The sequence below is a fragment of the Barbatula barbatula genome, assembly GCF_947034865.1.
Source record: "Barbatula barbatula genome assembly, chromosome: 3".
In the NCBI taxonomy this organism is placed as follows: domain Eukaryota; kingdom Metazoa; phylum Chordata; class Actinopteri; order Cypriniformes; family Nemacheilidae; genus Barbatula; species Barbatula barbatula.
In genome coordinates, this window is record NC_136764.1 from 4,098,367 (window position 1) to 4,118,828 (window position 20,462).

General features: G+C 44.9%; 2 protein-coding genes across 2 annotated transcripts in view; both read right to left on the reverse strand.

The window, feature by feature from the left end:
* The window catches only part of LOC306891788 (uncharacterized protein), a 213,279-nt gene that overhangs the window by 16,038 nt on the left and 176,779 nt on the right, over positions 1-20,462 (reverse strand). The gene's annotated exons all lie outside the window — the stretch shown is intronic.
* Positions 1,296-20,079, reverse strand: LOC306891756 (NLR family CARD domain-containing protein 3-like). Its single transcript, XM_079452267.1, has 14 exons — positions 19,994-20,079; positions 19,652-19,719; positions 19,192-19,302; positions 18,962-19,013; positions 18,156-18,360; positions 16,306-18,073; positions 15,816-15,989; positions 10,772-10,945; positions 10,194-10,367; positions 9,595-9,768; positions 8,997-9,170; positions 8,401-8,574; positions 4,524-4,697; positions 1,296-2,251 (listed from the first exon to the last, which is right to left on the reverse strand). The coding sequence occupies exons 2-14, from the start codon at positions 19,675-19,677 to the stop codon at positions 2,233-2,235; spliced, it is 3,399 nt and encodes a 1,132-aa protein (XP_079308393.1). The 5' UTR covers positions 19,678-19,719; positions 19,994-20,079; the 3' UTR covers positions 1,296-2,232.

The following is a 20,462-nucleotide window of genomic DNA, read 5'->3' on the forward strand; positions in this document are numbered from 1 at the left end:
AGTCGTAGCTCCCTGTGCTTCCTGTGAAGCAGGCTTTTATGCCGGCTCTGATGATTCCTTGACGACCGACAGCTGTGCCTCATTCTCTCCGTCTGTTCCCATGGCGACGCTGATTGCGCCAGGGGTGACTCGCCACACTCTATAAATGCCGTTTAACAACACAGCAGCTGTATCGCTACATGACACATCAGAACCAGTCACACTAAAGTGTCATGATTCTGCTGCATCATGTCTTGTTTCTCTTGGTTTAGTGGCAGGATCATGACAGAATCTCATGTTTTGTGCGGAGAGAGGTATTTATGGCCCCTTTGGACTTTCTTCCTGTCGTTTCCTCGTTATTGCTTGTTAATTAGTTCATGCCCCGCACCTGTCCCTATCTGGATTATTCCCTTATTCAATGCCCTTGTGTCTTCTGTCTTGTGCTGGTTCATTGTGGTTGTGTGGTGAGTTCTTGTCAGTCTAGTTTAGTCATGTGTAGTTAATGTTTAAAGTTTATTTTAGTCTTGTTTAAGTGTAGTTAGTCTTAGTCCTGTCATGTTATGTATCCATGTTTTGTTATGTTACCCCCACGTGGGTCTATGTTTTATTATTTATTAAATATATGTTAACCCCTTGTTACCTGCTGTCTGCACCTGGGTCCTCTCTCCGTGTCTCACCCCACGTTCATGACACTAAAGCATCCACGTGTCTCCAATACTGAAGTATTGTATAAAACAAATCCAACATGATGTGATCAGGTTTATTTATATCTGGTGTGGGAATCAAAATCTTCCTGTTAGATTATGACTCTCCAGTTAAGAACACTGGACTCGGCAACATCCACTTTAGAAATGTGAACCGTTGATGGCAAAGAATTTGTCCAATGTCAATGTGTTTAAACAATGTAAAGCTCTTCGGCGTCTACATGAGACGATATCAAATGTGGAGTTTAATGTCATCATCCCTGTTCAGCTTCTCATTGTGAGAAGGGTCAAGGTTCAAGACTCATGCGCGAGCGGACCCTGTGAAATAAATTAAACACTGCTTTGACATTATGCTGTTTTAAATGACATAAAAGTATTATAACACTCATTTAAAAGCTTTCAAGTAATGCCTAACTAATGGGATCGAGATCAAGTGTAAGCATCAGCCCAACGCGCATTCGCAAGGCATAAAGGGGAATTTCACACATTTGGAAAATGGTGGATAGACGGTGTCTTTCTTAAAAAAGTTAAAAAATCTCCCTTAACTAGAAGAAGAAACACTGGAGACCACATCTGACCGGATATGGAAACATATATGTGTAAGGCATCATTTGAAAGTGTAAACGGTTTATACTTTTATTTGTGTACAATTACAACAAAACTTGTATTTGTAAAATAAAGAAAATATGAAGGGTGCGCTCTCAGACATCTCTATACGTAAATATATTTCTGAAATCTCTTCACAATATAAAGACTAAAACTCAGTTTTAAAGAAATATTGTGTAATGATGAAATAGGCATGCAAGTACGTGGGCATTGTAAGTATTCATATTCACAATCAATACTTTGCACATTATATGTTAACAATTATTTACAGTTTTCTTTCAGGAAAGTTTCTGCATCACTGAATCTCTGAGCTTATTAAATCAGTTCATGTTAAAGACAGAACAAATGACAGACATATGATGTGTAACTGTGAGCTCATGTTGATCATAGTCTGAACCATTTGATAAAGAAATGACCAATAAAACATATGAAGTTTGATCACATTCTTTGTTCTAGTTGCTTCAGAATATTTCACCTTGATGTCCATTATGGTGTTTGGTGTTTATCTCTCCAGGTGTGAAACACATCAATATTCATCATCACTTACACTCCTTCACATTATATTGAAGTAAAAGTCATTATATTGTTTTATGTCAACGATCATTTAAGCATCAATTTGTCTGATGCCTAAAACTATTATTTTATTATAAGTATTTTATTTTAAGTTCATTCTTTATTAAATTAACTTTAAAGCAGTAAATGTAGGTGTCCATTGACCATGTAATAATGTATTGTGACTAGACACACGCCAGACTTCAGGAGCTCAGAGATACAGGATAATACAGAATATGAGATCAGAATGTTATACAAATGGAAATAATGATAAATAAGACACTTTTTAGCGCTTCACAGCCGTCAGCGGTGATGTCACAGTCTTCAGAGAGAAAAAGGCTCAGATGATCTTTACTGAATGAAGGGAATCCTTTCACTCTTCATGTGATTGTTACAGTCGAGGCTTAATACTGTAAAACATTGAGAAACATCAGATATGATATTAATATTCACTCATCTCAGTCATTATCAACATCATGTCACAATGACTTTATACTTACAAATCATATTAAATTAATCTGAGAGAGAGAACACAATACAAGAAGTGCAACCACACCAACATTAACACAAGTGTGAGTACAAAACATTTCTGTCACTTGTCCACTGTAAATAAATCAACTTTGTCAGGACTCTGTCCTTCCAGTCTCGAGTTTTCTAACTCACTGGGCAGAGTCAGGACATTGCCACGTCTTTTCGGGTTTTTGTTTTGTTATGTGTGGAGACACGTGGGTTTTGCTGTTGCTTGGCGCCACATGTCTTCCTGTGATGTCTCTCAGCCCCGTCCTCCTGTCTTTCGTATATTATCATTAGGGTTTCATTCCCATCACCTGTTCTGTGTTTCACTCTTGTTAGGGTTTCATTCCCATCACATGTCGCCACTCTCCCCATGTAATTACTCCTCGTTAGTGTCTCCCTTTATATAACCCCAGTTTCCTTCTGTTCAGCGTCGGGTCATTGTCTTCTATTTGCTGTTTAGGATTGTCTTCTATTTGCTGTTTAGGATTAGGATTGTCTTCTATTTGCTGTTTAGGATTAGGATTGTCTTCTATTTGCTGTTTAGGATTAGGATTGTCTTCTATTTGCTGTTTAGGATTAGGATTGTCTTCTATTTGCTGTTTAGGATTAGGATTGTCTTCTATTTGCTGTTTAGGATTAGGATTGTCTTCTATTTGCTGTTTAGGATTAGGATTGTCTTCTATTTGCTGTTTAGGATTAGGATTGTCTTCTATTTGCTGTTTAGGATTAGGATTGTCTTCTATTTGCTGTTTAGGATTAGGATTGTCTTCTATTTGCTGTTTAGGATTGTCTTCTATTTGCTGTTTAGGATTGTCTTGATTTGTTTGTGATCGTGGATTACACTGCTTCCCTGCTAAAAGTTTACGGATTTATTAATTTTGTTTTTCAAAAGGACTTTGTTTCCTTGTCCCCCTCGTGGGAAGTGTTTGTTTATTAGTGTTTTGTCCTGTTTTCCCCCTCGTGGGTTTTTGTTTAAATAAAGTTTCTAGATTTAACCATTCGTTTGCCTGCATCTGGGTTCTGTCCAAGCCATTTTGTGACAAACTTAAAATGTCTCGCAACAAATAGGTATTTTTTGTTTATACTGAATAAAACTAGTCCTAAAATGTCTCTAATAAAGATGATTTTGTTGACTGGATACTTAAAGGAACAGTTCACCCAAAAATGAAAAGACTACTATGGGAGTCAATAGTGACCCACAACGGCTGAGTTACAAACTCTCGTGTTTATTTGTGTTCAGCACAACGAAGAATTGTATTCAGGTTTATAACAACTGGTCCCCAAAAAAAATAATTTACACCTTGTGTCATTCCAAACCTGTCTGACTTTCTTCTCACAAAAGATATTTTAATAGAACATTTGTCCCCATTGTCTTGTCATTGGAACATACAATGGAAGTTTATGGCTAACAACAGTTTTCAGTGTTTTGCAGAAGAAAGTAAGGTTGGGTGGACTTTATTTTCATAGTTGAGTAACTCAGACATGTAAGCCACTCAGATTCATTTGAAAGTTGAATTCATTTAACATCGTGTGTGTGTTGAAATAAATGTGTGACTTCACTGAGAAAACGGAGTTATGCAAACCTCTCGTCCCACATTTGAGTAAACTTAAAAGTTTGTCCTACAGTTTGTTGTGTTTAATATTATAGATTTCTCAACCTGTAATATTTTACAGTGTGTTAGCGGTTGAACAACCTTTTTTTTATGCGGACGACTATACTGTGATAAAAGTCGTGTCGAATATAATAAAATTAGAGCTCTGAAATGTTTTGCAACAAGATTTGATGGGTGTGGGCAGAAAGACACTCGTGTGCGGCTGCGGGAGAATGACGGGACTCCTGCAAAACAGCCTCTTAACATAATAGCAACTAAAACCAAATGAACTGTTTCTCATCTATTGCTCGAGAGCAACAACAACTAAAATAAAACTACTTTAAAGCGTGAGGTCGCTGGTAGTAAAAGAGCAGCAGGTGGATCTCTACAGCAGCTTTACGTTACTTCAGATCTGAAGCGAGTGTACAGACCAACCTTCACTTGCATTTACAACAAGTCCACTGAAAGTGTCATGAAAGTGTCATCAAGCTTTAAATGTCGTGCAAGAGCATTCATGTCAACTAATTTGAGCCAAACCCTACAGTGTGGAAATAGTTTATAATAAATAACTCACTCTAGTGTCTGTAGTTGACAGTGTGGATCCTTCAGTAGATCAGAGAGCAGCTTCACTCCTGAATCTTCTGGATTATTTCTGCTCAGATCCAGTTGTGTCAGATGTGAGGGGTTTGATCTCAGAGCTGAAGTCAGAGCAACAAAACCTTCAGATCCAATACTGCAACCAGACAGACTGAAGAGAGAAGAAAAATAAATGAGATAATGACAATAACATTTAGACAATAATCAGGAGTAAAATTATTTCATATAGTTAATTAAACTTTATTTCATATATTTAATTATTTAATATATTCAATTAATTATCATTGTATCAAATTATGTCTCTTTTTACAAGATTCAAGTAATAAAGAAAATGATTGTAAATCACAATAATATCATGAATAGTTTAATATGTTCAAGTTAACGCGGTGGAGGGGTTTGAGTAACCGAGTGACCCTAGGAGCTATGTTGTCGGGGGCTATATGCCCCTGGTAGGGTCTCCCAAGGCAAACAGGTCCTAGGCGACGAGTCAGACTAAGAGTGGTTCAAAAACCCCATATGATGATAAAGAACTTAAGGACCGTGACGTCGCCCGGTATGGCGCAACCGGGGCACCACCCTGGAGCCAGGCCCGGGGTCGGTGCTCGTATGCGAGCGCCTGGTGGCCGGGCCTTTCCCCACGGGGTCCGGCCGGGCTCAGCCCGAAGGAGCGACTTGGGGCCGCCTTCCCGTGGGCTCACCACGTGCGGGAGGGACCATAGGGGGTCGGTGCGTAGTGGATCGGGCGGCAGTCGGAGGAGAGTGCCTCGACAGCCCGATCCCTAAGCACGGAAGCTAGCTCTAGGGACGTGGAACGTCACCTCGCTGGCGGGGAAGGAGCCTGAGATGGTGCGTGAGGTTGAGAGGTTCCGACTAGAGATAGTCGGGATCACCTCTACGCATGGCTTGGGCTCTGGAACCACACTCCTGGAGAGAGGATGGACACTTCATCACTCTGGAGTTGTCCATGGGGAGAGGCGGCGGGCTGGTGTGGGTCTGCTTATAGCCCCCCAGCTCTCCAGCCATGTGTTGGAGTTTACCCCGGTGAACGAGAGGGTCGTTGTTTGTGCCTACGGGCCGAACGGCAGTGCAGAGTACCCGACCTTCTTGGAGTCTCTGGGAGGGGTGCTGGAAAGTACTCCGACTGGGGACTCCGTCGTCCTACTGGGGGACTTCAATGCCCATATCGCAACGACACCTGGAGGGGCGTGATTGGGAGGAAAGGCCCCCCTGATCTGAACCCGAGCGGTGTTCAGTTATTGGACTTCTGTGCTAGTCACAGTTTGTCTATAACGAACACCATGTTCAAGCATAAGGGTGTCCATCAGTGCACGTGGCACCAGGACACCCTAGGCCGCAGGTCAATGATCGACTTTGTGGTCGTTTCATCTGACCTGCGACCATATGTTTTGGACACTCGGGTTAAGAGAGGGGCGGAGCTGTCAACTGATCACCACCTGGTGGTGAGTTGGATCCGATGGCAGGAGAGGAAGCTGGACAGACTCGGCAAACCCAAACGTACTGTAAGGGTCTACTGGGAACGCCTGGCCGAGTCTCCTGTCAGAGAGATCTTTAACTCCCACCTCCGGCAGAGCTTCAACCAGATCCCGAGGGAGGCTGGAGACATTGAGTCCGAGTGGACCATGTTCTCCGCCTCCATTGTCGAAGCGGCCACTCGGAGCTGTGGCCATAAGGTCTCCGTTGCCTGTCGAGGCGGGAATCCCCGAACCCGGTGGTGGACACCGGAAGTAAGGGAAACCGTCAAGCTGAAGAAGGAGTCTTATCAGGCCTGGTTGGCTTGTGGGACTCCTGAGGCAGCTGACAGGTACAGGCAGGCCAAGCGGACTGCTGCCCGGGTGGTTGTGGAGGCAAAACTCGGGCCTGGGAGGAGTTTGGTGAGGCCATGGAGAAGCACTATCGACTGGCCTCGAAGAGATTCTGGCAAACCGTCCGGCGCCTCAGGAGAGGGAAACAGTGCCCTACCAACGCTGTTTACAGTGGAGGTGGGAGGCTGTTGACCTCAACTGGGGATGTCGTCGGACGGTGGAAGGAGTACTTCGAGGATCTCCTCAATCCCACCGTCACGTCCTCCATTGAGGAAGCAGAGGCTGAAGGCTCAGAGGTGGACTCGTCCATCACCCAGGCCGAAGTCACTGAGGTAGTCAAGAAACTCCTCAGTGGCAAGGCACCGGGGGTGGATGAGATTCGCCCTGAGTACCTCAAGTCTCTGGATGTTGTGGGGCTGTCTTGGCTGACACGCCTCTGCAGCATCGTGTGGCGGTCGGGGACAGTGCCTCTGGGATGGCAGACCGGGGTGGTGGTCCCTCTTTTTAAGAAGGGGGACCGGAGGGTGTGTTCCAACTACAGGGGGATCACACTTCTCAGCCTTCCCGGGAAAGTCTATGCCAGGGTACTGGAGAGGAGAATACGGCCGATAGTAGAACCTCGGATTCAGGAGGAACAGTGTGGTTTTCGTCCAGGTCTTGGAACGCTGGACATGCTCTACACCCTCTACAGGGTGCTGGAGGGTTCATGGGAGTTTGCTCAACCAATCCACATGTGTTTTGTGGATTTGGAGAAGGCATCCGACTGTGTCCCTCGTGGCATCCTGTGGAGGGTGCTTCGGGAGTATGGGGTCTGTGGTCCTTTACTAAGGGCTGTCAGGTCCCTGTAGGGCCGAAGCAGGAGCTTGGTTCGCATAAGTCGGACTTGTTCCCAGTGCATGTCGGACTCCGGCAGGGCCGCCCTTTGTCACCGGTTCTGTAAGTAATTTTTATGGACAGAATTTCTAGGCGCAGCCAGGGGCAGAGGGTGTCAGGTTTGGGGACGACACGATCTCGTCTCTGCTATTTGCGGATGATGTTGTCGTGTTGGCCCCTTCAAACCAGGACCTTCAGCATGCACTGGGACGGTTTACAGCAGAGTGTGAAGCGGCTGGAATGAAAATCAGTACCTCCAAATCCGAGGCCATGGTCCTCAGTCGGAAAAGGGTGGCTTGCCCACTTCAGGTTGGTGGAGAGTTCCTGCCTCAAGTGGAGGAGTTTAAGTATCTCGGGGTCTTGTTCACGAGTGAGGGAAGGATGGAACGGGAGATTGACAGACGGATCGGTGCAGCTTCTGCAGTAATGCGGTCGATGTACCGGTCCGTCGTGGTGAAGAAAGAGCTGAGCCGCAAGGCGAAGCTCTCAATTTACCGGTCAATCTACGTTCCTACTCTCACCTATGGTTATGAGCTTTGGGTCATGACCGAAAGGACAAGATCCCGGATACAGGCGGCTGAAATGAGCTTCCTCCGCAGGGTGGCTGGGCGATCCCTTAGAGATAGGGTGAGAAGCTCGGTCACCCGGGAGGAGCTCAGAGTAGAGCGGCTGCTCCTCCACATCGAGAGGGGTCAGCTGAGGTGGCTTGGGCATCTGTTACGGATGCCTACTGGACGCCTTCCCCGGAAGGTGCTCTGGGCCCGTCCGACCGGGAGGAGACCCCGGGGAAGACCTAGGACACGCTGGTGGGACTATGTCTCCCGGCTGGCCTGGGAACGCCTCGGTGTCCCCCCGGAAGAGCTGGAGGAAGTGTCTAGGGTGAGGGATGTCTAGGCATCTCTGCTTAGACTGCTGCCCCCCCGACCCGGCCCCGGATGAGCGGTAGAAAATGAATGAATGAATGAATGTTCAAGTTAGTTATTAAAATGATCTCAGTTTGGTGATAATTCTGTATGAATCTGAATCAACAGAGAGTCATTGACTGACAGTCACTGTTGAGTCTCTTACATATAAAGATGATTCTGATAAACTTATGAAGACCTCCATTTACATAATACATACACATGTTTAACTTTATTGCTTTAAGGATTTTCTTACTGTAATGTCTTCAGTTTACAGTTTGTATTCTTCAGTCCATCAGAGAGCAGCTTCACTCCTGAATCCTTCAGATTATTGAGACTCAGGTTCAGTTCTGTCAGACTTGAGGAGTTTGATCTGAGAACTGACGCCAGTGATGAACAACTTTTCTCTGTCAGATCACAGCGACTCAGACTGAGAGAGAAATAACAAGATAACAGTGTGTTAAAACTTTAGTAAAGAATTTATCATCAAAACAAGTTGATCTCATTTCAATGAAAGCTTGAAAACTTCTATAAGTGACAGTGAACTTCAGTAAAACATGATGTGTGTGTCCAGAAACACAAGAACAGTATGTCATGTTAACTTCTTGTAAATGTAGAGCAACTTTCTGTATAATACAATTACATTTATTAATTGGGAACTGATTTTTATCCAGAGAGACTTACACATGAGATTAATAGAATAATGAGTTTATCCAAGAGAAAACATAATACAAGTAAAGTGACTACATCAAATTTACACAAGAACAAGAGTGAAACAGCAAAAATACTCGACAGTCACTTGAATTAAACAAAATAGTTTATAACTAAATGATAATTTGATCAGTAACTCACAGTAGTTTCTGTAGTTGACAGTGTGGATCCTTCAGTAGATCAGAGAGCAGCTTCACTCCTGAATCTTCTGGATTATTCCAGCTCAGATCCAGTTGTGTTAGATGTGAGGGGTTTGATCTCAGAGCTGAAGTCAGAGCAACAAAACCTTCAGATCCAATACTGCAGTGAGACAGACTGAAGAGAGAAGAAAATAAATGAAATAATGACAATAACATTTAGACAATAATCAGGAGTAAAATTGTTTAATATAGTTAATTATAGTTAATTATATTTTCATTATTTCATTTATTATTAAATTATTATTCATCAATGTATCAAATTATGTCCCTTTTTACAAGATACAAGTAATAAATTAAATGATTGTAAATCACTGTCATTTTACAATAATATCATGAATAGTTTAATATATTGAAGTTAGTTATTAAAATGATCTCAGTTTGGTGATAATTCTGTATGAATCTGAATCAACAGAGAGTCATTGACTGACAGTCACTGTTGAGTCTCTTACATATAAAGATGATTCTGATAAACTTATGAAGACCTTCATTTACATAATACATACACATGTTTAACTTTATTGCTTTAAGGATTTTCTTACTTTAATGTCTTCAGTTTACAGTTTGTATTCTTCAGTCCATCAGAGAGCAGCTTCACTCCTGAATCCTTCAGATTATTGAGACTCAGGTTCAGTTCTGTCAGACTTGAGGAGTTTGATCTGAGAACTGACGCCAGTGATGAACAACTTTTCTCTGGCAGATTACAGCCACTCAGACTGAAAGAGAAATAACAAGATAACAGTGTGTTAAAACTTTAGTAAAGAATTTATCATCAAAACAAGTTGATCTCATTTCAATGAAAGCTTGACAACTTCTATGAGTGACAGTGAACTTCAGTAAAACATGATGTGTGTGTCCAGAAACACAAGAACAGTATGTCATGTTAACTTCTTGTAAATGTAGAGAAATCTTCTGTATAATACAATTACATTTATTAATTGGGAACTGATTTTTATCCAGAGGGACTTACACATGAGATTAATACAAGAAGAACGAGTTTATCCAAGAGAAAACATAATGCAAGTAAAGTGACTACATCAAATTTACACAAGAACAAGAGTGAAACAGCAAAAATACTCGACAGTCACTTGTATTAAACAAAATCATTTATAACTAAATGATCATTTGATCAGTAACTCACAGTAGTTTCTGTAGTTTACATTGAGGATCCTTCAGTAGATCAGAGAGCAGCTTCACTCCTGAATCTTCTGGATTATTATATCTCAGATCCAGTTGTGTCAGATGTGAGGGGTTTGATCTCAGAGCTGAAGTCAGAGCAACACAACCTTCAGATCCAATACTGCAGTTATACAGACTGAAGAGAGAAGAAAATAAATGAAATAATGACAATAACATTTAGACAATAATTAATAGTACAATTATTTAATATAGTTAATTATAGTTAATTATATTTTCATTATTTCATTTATTATTCAATTATTATTCATCAATGTATCAAATTATGTCCCTTTTTACAAGATTCAAGTAATAAATTATATGATTGTAAATCACTATCATAATATAATAATATCATGAATAGTTTAATACATTGAAGTTAGTTATTAAATTTTTCTGTATGAATCTGAATCAACAGAGTCATTGACTGACAGTCACTGTTGAGTCTCTTACATATAAAGGTGATTCTGATAAACTTATGAAGACCTTCATTTACATAATACATACACATGTTTAACTTTATTGCTTCAAGGATTTTCTTACTGTAATGTCTTCAGTTTACAGTTTGTATTCTTCAGTCCATCAGAGAGCAGCTTCACTCCTGAATCCTTCAGTTTATTGTGACTCAGGTTCAGTTCTGTCAGACTTGAGGAGTTTGATCTGAGAACTGAGGCCAGTGATGAACAACTTTTCTCTGTCAGATCACAGCCCCTCAGACTGAGAGAGAAATAACAAGATAACAGTGAGTTAAAATGTTTTAATACATTTATCCTCAAAATAATTTGATCTCATGTATTTTCAATGAAAGCTTAACTTCTAGCATGAGTGACAGAAAACCTCTGTCAGAGTCGTGGTGTAGGGAGAGAACCCAATTGCAGGCAGACGCAGGGATGACGGGGTTAACAGGGAATTTAATATAAAAATAAACACAAAACAAAAATCCACAAGGGGGTAAAACAAGACAAGGTAAATAATAATCAGGACATGGACTAACTAAACTAGGAAAAAACACTAAGGACAAGACAAGACCTCCAGGTGTTCATCAAGGGGTAGACTGACAAGACAGGGCAGACTGGGACAACGACAAAACAAGGCAAAACATGGAAAACAAGATTAAGGGCAGACAAGCATAAATTACAAAGGGGTTGGGGTGACATAATAAAAATAACAAACAAGGGAGGGGGGGAGGGGGAACAACAGAGTTCATGGGGGGAACAAAAGAGTCCATGGGAGGAAGTCCAAAGGGTGTGGGACATGGGGGAACAGTCCTTGTCCCTGGCGGTCGGAAGTGCGGAGTCCCAGGGGACTTAAGGGACACCCTGGGGAGCGGCGCTCGAGAGCGCGAAGTCCCCGGCTGGGCAGGATTTGACGCCGGCTGGAAGGCCGGCAGGGCAGGACTGGGTGCAGGACTTGGCGCCGGCTGGAAGGCCGGCAGGGCAGGACAGGGTGCAGGTCTTGGCGCCGGCTGGAAGGCCGGCAGGGCAGGACTGGGTGCAGGACCTGGCGCCGGCTGGAAGGCCGGCAGGGCAGGACTGGGTGCAGGACTTGGCGCCGGCTGGAAGGCCGGCAGGGCAGGACTGGGTGCAGGACTTGGCGCCGGCTGGAAGGCCGGCAGGGCAGGACTGGGTGCAGGACTTGGCGCCGGCTGGAAGGCCGGCTGGGCAGGACTGGGTGCAGGACTTGGCGCCGGCTGGAAGGCCGGCTGGGCAGGACTGGGTGCAGGACTTGGCGCCGGCTGGAAGGCCGGCTGGGCAGGACTGGGTGCAGGACTTGGCGCCGGCTGGGCAGGACTGGGTGCAGGACTTGGCGCCGGCTGGGCAGGACTGGGTGCAGGACTTGGCGCCGGCTGGGCAGGACTGGGTGCAGGACTTGGCGCCGGCTGGGCAGGACTGGGTGCAGGACTTGGCGCCGGCTGGGCAGGACTGGGTGCAGGACTTGGCGCCGGCTGGGCAGGACTGGGTCCAGGACTTGGCGCCGGCTGGGCAGGACTGGGTCCAGGACTTGGCGCCGGCTGGGCAGGACTGGGTCCAGGACTTGGCGCCGGCTGGGCAGGACTGGGTCCAGGACTTGGCGCCGGCTGGGCAGGACTGGGTGCAGGACTTGGCGCCGGCTGGGCAGGACTGGGTGCAGGACTTGGCGCCGGCTGGGCAGGACTGGGTGCAGGACTTGGCGCCGGCTGGGCAGGACTGGGTCCAGGACTTGGCGCCGGCTGGGCAGGACTGGGTGCAGGACTTGGTGCCGGCTGGGCAGGACTGGGTGCAGGACTTGGCGCCGGCTGGGCAGGACTGGGTGCAGGACTTGGCGCCGGCTGGGCAGGACTGGGTCCAGGACTTGGCGCCGGCTGGGCAGGACTGGGTCCAGGACTTGGCGCCGGCTGGGCAGGACTGGGTCCAGGACTTGGCGCCGGCTGGGCAGGACTGGGTCCAGGACTTGGCGCCGGCTGGGCAGGACTGGGTGCAGGACTTGGCGCCGGCTGGGCAGGACTGGGTGCAGGACTTGGCGCCGGCTGGGCAGGACTGGGTGCAGGACTTGGCGCCGGCTGGGCAGGACTGGGTCCAGGACTTGGCGCCGGCTGGGCAGGACTGGGTCCAGGACTTGGCGCCGGCTGGGCAGGACTGGGTGCAGGACTTGGCGCCGGCTGGGCAGGACTGGGTGCAGGACTTGGCGCCGGCTGGGCAGGACTGGGTGCAGGACTTGGCGCCGGCTGGGCAGGACTGGGTGCAGGACTTGGCGCCGGCTGGGCAGGACTGGGGGCAGGACTTGGCGCCGGCTGGGCAGGACTGGGGGCAGGACTTGGCGCCGGCTGGGCAGGACTGGGGGCAGGACTTGGCACCGGCTGGGCAGGACTGGGGGCAGGACTTGGCACTTGCGTGGACGCCTGGGCAGGACTTTGTACTTGCGTGGACGCCTGGGCAGGACTTGGCACTTGCGTGGACGCCTTGGCAGGACTTGGCACTTGCGTGGACGCCTGGGCAGGACTTGGCACTTGCGTGGACGCCTGGGCAGGACTTGGCACTTGCGTGGACGCCTGGGCAGGACTTGGCACTTGCGTGGACGCCTGGGCAGGACTTGGCACTTGCGTGGACGCCTGGGCAGGACTTGGCACTTGCGTGGACGCCTGGGCAGGACTTGGCACTTGCGTGGACGCCTGGGCAGGACTTGGCACTTGCGTGGACGCCTGGGCAGGACTTGGCACTTGCGTGGACGCCTGGGCAGGACTTGGCACTTGCGTGGACGCCTGGGCACTTGCGTGGACGCCTGGGCAGGACTTGGCACTTGCGTGGACGCCTGGGCAGGACTTGGCACTTGCGTGGACGCCTGGGCAGGACTTGGCACTTGCGTGGACGCCTGGGCAGGACTTGGCACTTGCGTGGACGCCTGGGCAGGACTTGGCACTTGCGTGGACGCCTGGGCAGGACTTGAAACTGGAGTGGACGCCTGGGCAGGACTTGAAACTGGAGTGGACGCCTGGGCAGGACTTGAAACTGGAGTGGACGCCTGGGCAGGACTTGGCACTTGCGTGGACGCCTGGGCAGGACTTGGCACTTGCGTGGACGCCTGGGCAGGACTTGGCACTTGCGTGGACGCCTGGGCAGGACTTGAAACTGGAGTGGACGCCTGGGCAGGACTTGAAACTGGAGTGGACGCCTGGGCAGGACTTGAAACTGGAGTGGACGCCTGGGCAGGACTTGAAACTGGAGTGGACGCCTGGGCAGGACTTGAAACTGGAGTGGACGCCTGGGCAGGACTTGAAACTGGAGTGGACGCCTGGGCAGGACTTGAAACTGGAGTGGACGCCTGGGCAGGACTTGAAACTGGAGTGGGTGCAGGCGGGACCACCGGACTTGGGACCACCGGACTTGGGACCACCGGACTTGGGACCACCGGACTTGGGACCACCGGACTTGGGACCACCGGACTTGGGACCACCGGACTTGGGACCACCGGACTTGGGACCACCGGACTTGGGACCACCGGACTTGGGACCACCGGACTTGGGACCACCGGACTTGGGACCACCGGACTTGGGACATCAGGAGGCCCGCTAGACGATCGGGCCCCCAAAAAATATTTGGGCTGAGTCCCGGTGTTATTCTCCGGCTGGAGCTTCGGGCTGGACTCGAAGGGTGCAGAGGGTGAGGAGAGGCACACAGCCCCAACCCGAACAACACAACCCCCTGCACAGGGGGACGCATTCCCCAGCGCAGCAGAACAAGGGGCAAGATCAGCGTCGGAGGGGCTTGCAGACCCGTCCCTGAATCTCTCCTCCCCCACCCGCCGCGGATGCCGCCAGAAGAAGCAGGAACCCCGGAGCTCGAGCCGGAAGGCGCCGAGCCCCCCAGGGCGGACTCAGTCAGGATGCAATCCTCCGGGACGCTAGCCAACGGAACAGATGCCACGACCGGAACTCTGACATCGTCCCGGTTGATCACATACCTGACCATGTCATCAAACCCCAGGGGCTCAAGCAACTTCCTCTCCGATGGCCGGAGGCGGTTGGTGAGGCAGCCATCAAAGATGACCTTTAATTCTGCGTCACCAAACTCTGTCTCCCACGCCACCGAAGAGAATGCCTTGGCGAACTCCTGGGTCCCATACCCTCCCTGACGGAACCCAAACAGCAGGCGAGCTTGGAGAGACCGTCGGGACACTGCATTGTCCATAATGCTGCCTACTGGGTTCAGTTCTGGCTCGTTCATTCTGTCAGAGTCGTGGTGTAGGGAGAGAACCAAATTGCAGGCAGACGCAGGGATGACGGGGTTAACAGGGAATTTAATATAAAAATAAACACAAAACAAAAACCCACAAGGGGGTAAAACAAGATAAATAATAGGTAAATAATAATCAGGACATGGACTAACTAAACTAGGAAAAACACTAAGGACAAGACTAGACTCACTCAAAATACAATGTACAAGAACTATCGACTGGGAACAGCATACACGGACAAGGTACAAAATACAGGGTACAGTATACAATGAACGAACACAGGACAATGAACACGAGGATGTTTTATAGGGGAACAAACACAGGATAATTAACAAGGGGCAGGTGAAGGTAATGAGACACTCAGGGAAGGTTAACGAGGAAACGAGATGGCGGGAAACACTGACGAGACACGAGAAAGAACATGGCAAGTCTACATTTCATAACAAAGCCATATCTTTCTCACACATAACCTAAGGCTATGCCATGACTCCACTGCAAGACCAAGAATAAACATGACATGATAGCGGAATCATGACAACCTCAGCAAAACATGAATGTGTGTCTACAACTAAACAGTGTAATGTTTAACTTCATGAAAATGGAGAGCAACTTTCCATATATTACATTTCAATTTATTATTAAAACTTTTATCCAAAGGGATTTACACATGAGATTAATACAAGCAGATCGAGTTTATCCCAGAGAAAACATTTTACAAATAGTGCTGCCACACCACATTTACACAACAAGAGTGAAAGAGCAAAAAAAACTTGAAAGTCTCTTGTGATTATTAAAAATAGTGAGTTTATAAACTAAATTATTAGGACCTCGACTGATTTTACAAACACACACGTTATTGCTTTAAGGATTTTCTTACTTTAGTGTCTTCAGTTTACAGTTTGTGTTCTTCAGTCCATCAGAGAGCAGCTTCACTCCTGAATCCTTCAGATTATTGAGACTCAGGTTCAGTTCTGTCAGACTTGAGGAGTTTGATGTGAGAACTGACGCCAGTGATGAACAACTTTTCTCTGTCAGATAACAGCGACTCAGACTGAAAGAGAAATAACAAGATAACAGTGAAGATATAAACACATCAAGAGATAATGTTTGAACAATGAGAATCATCTGCACAAGAGCTGAAGCAACATCTGCACCTGATAGAGAATCACTGCAAGAACTGAACCCTGACAGACGATTATAAATAAAAAACTAATAAATGAAAATCAGAAAAAAGCCACAAGAGAGCAGCTCTCACTCTATAGATGCAGTGAACAATTCCATCATGTTTTATTGTGTCTCTGTAGGACATTAACTACAGTAATGTGGACTGTTAGATGTTCAGGTGAAACTGCAGGTAAATGACTCACTCAGCTGTTCTGGATGCTTTGATCACTGGCAGAAGCCTCAGAAGACCTTCATCTGATCGATCATATTTCCTCAGATTAAACTCATCCAGCTTCTCTTCTGAGTTCAGTAACACAAACACCAGAGCCGACCACTGAGCAGGAGAGAGACGGACTCCAGTAAGACTAGACTCATCTCCTCTGTTCACATATGTTTGTACTTCCTGCACTAGAGAATGATCATTGAGTTCATTCAGACAGTGAAACAGATTGATGGATTTCTCTGGAGAGAGATTCTCTCTGATCTTCATCTTAATGTACTCGACTATTTCCTGTTTACTGTCAGAGCTTCTTCCTGTCTGTGTCATCAGATCTCGTAAGATTGTCTGACTGGACTCCAGTGAGAGACCCAGAAGAAATCTGAGGTAAAGATCCAGGTGTCCGTTCTCACTCTGTAAGGCCTTGTCCACTTCACTCTTCAGTAAATCACTCATGTTTGATCTCAATCTGCTGAAGAGTCCTGATGTTTGCTGAAGAAATGACAGAAACTTGAATAAAGCAGCGAGAAACTCCTGAACGCTCAGATGCACAAAGCTGAACACCTTCCCCAGGTTCAGTCCAAACTCCTCTCTGAAGATCTGAGTACAAACTCCTGAGTACACTGACGCTTCTCTGACATCAATGTCACACTCTCTCAGATCCTCCTCATAGAAGATCAGGTTCCCTTTCTCCAGCTGTTGAAAAGCCAGTTTTCCCAGAGACTCAAGACTCTTTCTAGCCTGCTGAAGATCTACCTCACATTTCCCATCATACTTCTGACTCTTCAGTTTGATCTGAAACATCAGGAAGTGTGTGAACATGTGAGTGAGAGTCTTGGGGATCTGTGCTGGACTCTCTGCTTCACTCAACATTCTCTGGAGAACAGTGGCTGAAATCCAGCAGAAGACTGGGATGTGACACATGATGTACAGACTTCTGGATGATTTCATGTGTGTGATGATTCTGTTGGCCAGACTCTCATCATTGATTCTCTTCCTGAAATACTCGTCCTTCTGAGGGTCATTGAATCCTCGTACATCTGTGATCAGATCAACACACTCAGGAGGAATCTGATTGGCTGCTGCTGGTCGAGAGGTGATCCAGATTTGAGCAGAAGGAAGCAGATTCCCCTTGATGAGGTTTGTCAGCAGCACATCCACTGACGCTGATTCTCTGACATCAAACAAACTCGGATTCTTTGAGAAATCTAGAGGAAGACGACACTCATCCAGACCATCAAAGATAAACACAACTTTATAATCATCAAAGTCTGTCGATCTCAGTTCTGTTGTATCTGTGAAGAACTGATGAAGAAGATCCATCAGACTGATATTTGTCTGTTTGATCAGATTCAGTTCTCTGAAAGGAAGTGGAAATATGAAGTGAAGATCTTGATTTGTTTTTTCTTCAGCCCAATCCAGAATGAACTTCTGCACAGAGACTGTTTTTCCAATTCCAGCGACTCCTTTAGTCAGCACACTTCTGATGGGTTTGTTTAGTTCAGGTGAGACTTTAAAGATGTCATTACATTTGATTTGTGTTTCTTGTGTCTCTGATCTTCTGGATGCCGTCTCAATCTGTCTCACCTCATGTTCATTATTGATGTCTTTACTCCCTCCCTCTGTGATGTACAGCTCTGTGTAGATCTCATTCACAAGTGTTGAGCTTCCTTGACTTGAGATTCCTTCATTCATTCTCTGGAATTTCTCTTTTAGTCTGGATTTGTGTTTCTTCATGTGCAAAGGGGCCAATTCTGTTGTTTAATGGGTAAACAAAATAAATTAAATGCATGAAATGTCAAATAATCCACAGGAATAAATTCATGAATCTCTTACTGGTCTGTAGTTTGTCAGCGAGGTCTTTCTGCTTCATCTTCCTCAGGACGTTCAGTGTGATCTTCAGAAACATCTCTCTGACTCTGATCTGATCTTCATCATCCTCCTCTTCTCTCTCAGAGCATGATGGGTAATCTGGACTCAGTAGACTCTTGAAGATCTTCAGCTCTTTCTTCATCAGAGAGATGAGTTTGTGCTCAAGCTCCTGAAAACATTGTTCAAACAAACATGATTTTGTTTTCTTATGAAGGCAGAAAAAGGTTTTAATGCTCATTTTAGTGAACACAGTTTTTGTCTAAATAGCTTGAACCTCATTTCATGAAACCTATAACACATTTAAACACTATAAACACACATCAAAACTACGGAAACAAAATCATGTTTTCTTTAATTCATATTTTGCCTTCAAATGATTCTCAAAGCATCAAATACACATCAGCATTGATAACACACTGAGATCTATTTAAAATCAATATGATCGTGACTTCTTACTACAATGAATCAGTTTGAAACTAAACATCTAAACATGTTTCAGAATCATCAGTAATAATAACAGTAATCTGTGTAAAGCTGCAGTACGACTGACAGTAAAAGAATCTCATGAAACGCCCCTTAAACATACAGATATGATTTTGGCCTTAGAAACATATTTTGGGGTGAAATTATTTTAAAGCATAATTTGAAGAAGGAACATAGACGCGCACACGCGCTCACGCACAGACACAGACACAGACACACACACAGACACACACACACAGACAGACACACACACACAGACACACACACACACAGACACACACACTCACCTGGAAAACAGACTCCATGTGCTTCCCTTTGATTGAGACATTTGTTGTGTTTCTGTAATGTAACAATAAATGAAATATGTGTTTCATACAGTGAACACATGGATTAATGTGTGTATCTGTCAGTAAAGTGTTCAGTGAATATCTGCAGTAACATCAACAGCACAGACTCAGATCAGAGAATAAAGACTGATGAAGTGATTTACTCGTCTAAACCATCAGACTGTTCTCACCTCACATCTGGATCATCACAGTCTCCTGAACTGAATTTAGGTGGATCATCCATTGATGCTTCCCTCTTCATGGACACACAGCTGGGTTTAGGAGATTCTCCACCAGTCAAACTAAAACAACATTACAACACTTTACTTCATGTTCAGTTTTATGCATTTTTCAATAAAGCACTTGTATTACTGAGATATTTCACCCAATAATAATACTTTATATAAATGATAAAAATATATTTTAATATAATTCATAAAAATATAATGAGTAAATGTCTATAAAATGTCCAATTACAAAATGTCTCTACATTTTAATGATTATAAAACCACAAATAATAAATTAAACTAAACTGAAACTATTTAAACTAAAGTAAGTTATTCAATACAAACTCTTACATCTGTCAGAGCAAAACACATCTAACTATAGACAATAACACATTTAAGTTAATTAAAATCTTTCATTTCTCACCTTTTGGTCTCTTTGGAGAGATTCATGATGAACACACAGTGTCAGAATATAAAGAGTTAATCTCAAACCTGTAAAGAAAATACTGATGTGTTATGTGTCATCTCAGAAATACACACTTCTTTCCCATCGGTCCGTCCACAACATTGAGCTTCACATTTGCTCTTAACAGAGAAACTAAGTTTTCAAAACATCACTTTTAATGTTTTGAGTTTATAAACACACTTCCTGATTCCAGAAACAACACAATATTCAAGACAGTTCTTCAACCAATAAACTTAATGTGATGTCCAGATCAAGACGATATTAAATCTACTGAATAAACATGAGGCTGTTTATACTTACTGTGTTTCTAGCTTGTTTGTGATTTATTTTCTTGAACGAGGCTTTGCTGTAAAATGGCTCCTGCTGTAAGTTTCACTTTCACCTGCAGTTACCTGTGAAGGAGGAGGAGCCACCAAACATGACAGACTTGTTCAACATGGCAAGATTTTAGATTGCGCCCCCTATAAAAAATGAACTCACAAAAATATCACAAAAACTAAATTGTTATTTATTTTAATAATAACATGAGTTGTCATTAATAGAATAGAAAGTAAATTCTTATTACCTACTAATTGTTTTAAAATAATGTTGAATAATAATAAATTAAAACAGATTGTTTTCTCAATAATACTGTATTTGAATATCAGAGATCATAAAACAAATATTTCATTAATATTATTTAAATAGAGGTTAATAAGAAAACTTTTTAAAACATTTTGTCAACCTCTGTGCAGATGCTGTATGGACACTGTAACAAAGATCCATAAAA

Bases quoted from the DNA above. Each gene is read 5' to 3' on its own strand.
- LOC306891756 (XM_079452267.1), bottom strand. From the start codon at position 19,677: ATGAATCTCTCCAAAGAGACCAAAAG. The intron at 15,990-16,305 runs GTGAGTCATTTA...TTTCTCTTTCAG, and splicing joins AAAGCATCCAGAACAGCTGA to TCTGAGTCGCTGTTATCTGA. The intron at 10,946-15,815 runs GTAAGAAAATCC...TTTCTCTCTCAG, and splicing joins TGTAAACTGAAGACACTAAA to TCTGAGGGGCTGTGATCTGA.